Raw genomic sequence first — 4,827 nt, 5'->3', positions numbered from 1 at the left:
TGTAGGCTGTCCATAGGCTGCTGCAGTAGTGTTAAGTGCTGCAAAACAGCTGAAGTTAGGCAACAGTGAGATTTAACCTTTATTTGAACCCTGACCTGCCTTTGGTAAATTCTGGCCTTCTAGAGAATCCAATGCACTATGTCCAAACTCTCATTCTAAAGTTTCAAAGACATTTAAGTTCTGATATCCAAACTATGTGATCTATCAGTCTTTCCCTTCTCATACCTGTTCTCCATCTGTTTTACATCTGCTCCTAAGGAACAAGAATACAAAGAAAACATCTTTAAAGAACCTCCAAAAATGCCTCAGCCAGTGAAAGTTTATTCTAGAAAAACCACACCTCGGAATCCCAAATACAGCCAGTGGATTCCAAAACGAGGGACTGTGAAGCCAAAGAAAGCATCTCCAAGTAAGAACTGCAAAACTATACTTGGTGGAAAACTGGCATCTTTTGAAAGCATGTGTTGAACTCCAAGAACAAAGGCATCAGTCCAACATATACCAGTCAGCTGTAGCATTTTCCCCTTCTTATGACCTCTATATGTCTGGATTTTTGTTAGGGAAGATAATGCTTTAAGTAAATGTAAACCACCAATGCACAATCAAAACTGTGACCCATTTGCTACCTCTTTAAAGTCCCTTGGATTATTTTCAAGGCTTATTTCCATTACTGCTACTCCTATGCTTGCTCTACTATAGTCTGAGCTCAGTCTTTTTTTTTCTGAGCATGTATCAGATTTAAAATTGGGCCTTTAGCTTGAGTGGGTAGGCACTGAGCCATGTACATGTAGTCGAGCAGAACCTGTCAGTTGCTATCGCCTTCCTTTCAAGGCCCTGCCATTGTGATGTTAACACTGCCATTAGTTTTGCTGAGCAAGTGATGCTCCAACAACAGCCAACGTGCAAATCGCAGGCTCAGGTTTGGTAAACAGCATTGTGCATCCTCATGTATAAGATCATGGTATAATCCCCTACATATCTGAATGTTGCTCAGGTATACTGCTTTTTAATTTTTTTTCAGTGTTTAAAGGGCATATACTTGGTTAACACCCATTTGTTTCATCTCCCCATCATCTCTTCCTGCCAGAAAGCCAAAGATATAATGGGAATGAGCTGATTGCAAACCAGTTTATTTTACACCCATTTACTTGACCTGGATCTGTCATTGCTACGGCTGTATTAGCATTATTTTAAGTTGCTGCAACCAGTGAGAGAGACAGATAAAGACATCACTGATTAGTGATGGGCAGAACCATTTGGAGAAAGCAGAGACTACCTGCTTTAATTGGATGTGGTAGTGGGAGGGAAATAATGCCTGAGCTATGAAAGTACTTCAGCAGAAAAAAAAAGACCCACCCAACAAAAACTTGGGATTACTTTCTCTGCTGCTGTACTGAGTGATGTTATGTCCTGCTAGGTTTAGCCTGACATCATAACAACAGCATGGTAGTTTCATATAGTGTTCAGTCTGAAGTATTTCATAACTTAGGCTGACACTGTCTGGAAGAGTTTACCACTAAATGTATTCTCCCAGAATTTATTGCTTACATCTTTCTTTACCTTGTAGTGAAAGTGAGAGATGATGACCTCCTATTTCAGCTACTGGAAGAGTTTCCCCACCTGCATATTTCCCACCATACTATGAATAAAATGTGGCAGAAGCAGCTTGCACATACTGAACAACTTAAGGCAGCTTCTGGCAGAACCAGACCAAAACTCCAAAATGAAGTAAGCATTCTTATTCTTACCTTCTAGGTATCAGCAGGGATAGTACCTCTGACAGAACAGTTAGCAGTCATCAGTGTGTATTGTGTAATAAAATAATAAAAAAATCATCCTGACTCTTTGTATGCAGCATAGATAGGGGACATGCACATCCAAAGCACAATATGAAAGGATGTATATCTGAGGTTGGTTAGTTAAACAGGGATGTACATATCTAGATATGTGGGTTCAACTTTTTAACAGCCCCTTGAATATAATGTTCATTTTTTACACTAGTTTATCTAGTACTGTCTAGGATTGCTATTGCTTTTTTAAAAGCATTTAATAGTTTTGAGTGCTAGTTCTGAACAGTCCTTTAGTTTAAAAGTTAGCTATGAGACACAAAAGTTGAATAACTTATGCATGGTAACTCTCAACATAAAAACCCCAAAACATAGCAGAGGGGCAATGTTTAAAACTCCTACACACAACTGCCTGTCCTGCAGAATGATGGAAGTAATTAGCTTTTTTAAACCTCCAGGTTCAACAAGCCCTGAAGAAGCATGAGCTTCTTGTTGCAATTATTAAAAAAGATCAAGACCATAACAAGAGACTGGTATGTTCCTTCAAGGATATTTGTTACACAATACAAAAATTTCGTGTTGAGCTACCTAGAATGCATATTCCCTGGTCCACAAAAGTTGCTTTTTATTTTATCACAATTTTATGCCTCGTGAGTAGCCATGGTCTCAAATGCCTGTGGTCCCAAACGCCATGTAATCTGTTTGCTGTGTGGCTACTGAGGTCATGGGAATAGAATATTAGTATTACACTGCACTGTTGCTTTAAAAGTGCAAACAAATTCTAAGAATGTGGAAGGAGGAGAAACTTCAGGCTCCTGGTGTTGATGGTAAAAACACCAGCTACCACAGCAATGCTGACTCCTTAATTATATGCACTCTGGATGGCACCACTTTGCTAAATCAGTGGTGACTAAAGCTTTAAACCATAATTGCAGTGTAAAATTGGGGTAGGAAGAAGGTCCTTAATGAAAGGGGCTCGCTTATATAGCAATGATTAACAAAGCTTTGCCTGCAGCAATATCTATTGGAAGCTCGGTGGTCTTACAGCTACTGTTCTCCATTTAGCAAGAATTTAAGCAACGTATCTGCCGACAGAAATGGGCTCAGAATAAAGTGAGAGAGAAACGCCAGCAAGTTGCTCGAGCCAAGAAATATTATGAAGATTACCGGGTTCAGTTGCGTGCCAAGATGATGCGGGCTAGGACACGGGAAGAAAGGGTAAGATGTTTTGCTCTGCAAGTGTGGAATTCCTTTTTTGTTTGGATCCCAGTGCTGAGGACCCACAGTATGGTAGTTCAAATAATGGTACACAAGTAGACAGAGAGCAGGTTAAGTGAACAAAGCATAGGAGCCAGGATTAAATGGTTGGTCAGTCAAGGCCACAGATGAAAAGGTTCCTTCTTTGGAAACACTGATACAATTTAGGGCAAACTGCTGTAAAACAAGAAAGGATGCTCTATGGGGTTAAGAGAAGGAGAGAAAGGGTGAAGTATCAGTATGGAAAAACAGGGCTGGTAACATGAGAAATTGGGGAAATGAGTTTTCAGAAACAGTAGGATTAAGAAGTTGTTCCTACAGTTACCATCCAAAGAAAACAATTACATCTTCAGTTAAGGAAATGGATCAAAAAGACAGCTTTTGTTATTCAGTTATGTTTGTTAAACAAAGTGGACTTTTTGACAGATATGATCTCTAATTAGAGCTGGACATCAGAGCTAAGGAAAGCAAGTAGAGTTATTACACTTGCAAGAGTCAATATGCGATTCTCACCTTTTAAAATAAAAGGCTAGAAGTTTAGTGCATAATCCACTATTAGTGATTTGAGAACTGTTTGCTTCAAGCTGCACTGTAGCTGGTAAGTGTTCTTTTGTATAAATGGAAAGCCTGAGTACAGGCTGGATTTCCTGCTGTTGGAAATCTGGATGAAGGTCCTGAAGTTAGACAACAGAATGCAGGGTGGGCTGTAAATTACAGTGCACATTCAAAGACCCTGGCTTACACTGTTGGGTTGTCTGAACTGATTTTTAAAATGTATATTACATTTGCTGTTCTAGCCCCTTCCTTAGTCATATGACTAAATTGATGTGAAAAATTTATTTTATCTATCAATTTAATACAAATACAGCTTAACTGTAACTGTACCACCATTACTTGATACATAACTGTACTTTTTCATGGGTAATGACTTGTCTTCATGTGATCACCATTCTGTCAGAAGATAAAGCAGCTGAAAAATGTAAATGTATACTTAAAAGTTTTTGGGAAACTTTTGTGTTTGCTTCTTTTAATTGATGGCAGATATTTAAAAACTTATTTGAAGAAGGCCTAGAAATTCAGAAGCAAAGACTGAAGGACATGAGAGCATATGCTCAAGAGAAGCGTGCTGAGCAAAGGAGAGAACATCAAAATGAATTGGAGTCTATGGAGAACTATTACAAAGATCAGGTAAAGCTTAATCTGCATCAAAGAGTTAATATTTTTTTACACTAGAAGTCTTTCCTTCCTTTAATTGGTTCAACTCAAACATGTGTTATGCTTAGTTTTCCATGCTAGCAGAAGCTTTATCTCAAGAACGCCAAGAAATCCAAACCAGAGAGAAAGCACAAGCACAAGTAAGTATTTAATTTTGTGTATGTCTTTTCTTTTTATTTGCTGTGTCTAATGTCTGTATTTGCTTTAGATGCTGCAGAAAACAAAAAAGGAATTGAGATCAAGGATGGAAAAGGAAATACAGCAACTGCAAGCAGCAATAATGCAAAGTGATGATGACACCTTTTTTCAAGAACTAGAAGCAGACAGACTAAAATCTAGGCTTCAGATGGCTTCCTTTCAGTATAGCAAAAGCTGTTTCTTGTAAGACTTAGGGTAAGCATCACTGCAGTTTTCTCTGGCTAAGACGATGAGAATCTTTGAAAGCTGCTAAAACAGGAAGATGGTGTGTGGCTGTTTCTCTCTAAAATATCTGGTCTGTCATTTTGACAGGTCAGAGGTGTAGCTGCTCTACAGCACTCTTATGATCACCAGTAAAGTTTCTGAACTA

At 38.6% G+C, this 4,827-nt stretch overlaps 1 protein-coding gene across 1 annotated transcript; it reads left to right on the top strand.

The window, feature by feature from the left end:
- The first annotated feature begins 263 nt into the window (after positions 1–263).
- On the top strand, positions 264–4,827 carry LOC104160932 (centrosomal protein of 95 kDa-like). The gene is made up of 7 exons (XM_009699191.1): positions 264–409; positions 1,568–1,728; positions 2,246–2,320; positions 2,853–3,005; positions 4,086–4,232; positions 4,328–4,399; positions 4,468–4,827. The coding sequence occupies exons 1-7, from the start codon at positions 301–303 to the stop codon at positions 4,642–4,644; spliced, it is 894 nt and encodes a 297-aa protein (XP_009697493.1). The 5' UTR covers positions 264–300; the 3' UTR covers positions 4,645–4,827.

This window comes from Cariama cristata, unplaced genomic scaffold, assembly GCF_000690535.1.
Source record: "Cariama cristata isolate BGI_N322 unplaced genomic scaffold, ASM69053v1 scaffold25084, whole genome shotgun sequence".
Taxonomy (NCBI): Eukaryota; Metazoa; Chordata; class Aves; order Cariamiformes; family Cariamidae; genus Cariama; species Cariama cristata.
This window is presented reverse-complemented; position numbering and strand designations above follow the sequence as displayed.

Bases quoted from the DNA above. Each gene is read 5' to 3' on its own strand.
- LOC104160932 (XM_009699191.1), top strand. From the start codon at position 301: ATGCCTCAGCCAGTGAAAGTTTATTCTAGAAAAACCACACCTCGGAAT. The intron at 1,729-2,245 runs GTAAGCATTCTT...TTAAACCTCCAG, and splicing joins GACCAAAACTCCAAAATGAA to GTTCAACAAGCCCTGAAGAA. The intron at 4,400-4,467 runs GTAAGTATTTAA...TATTTGCTTTAG, and splicing joins GAGAGAAAGCACAAGCACAA to ATGCTGCAGAAAACAAAAAA.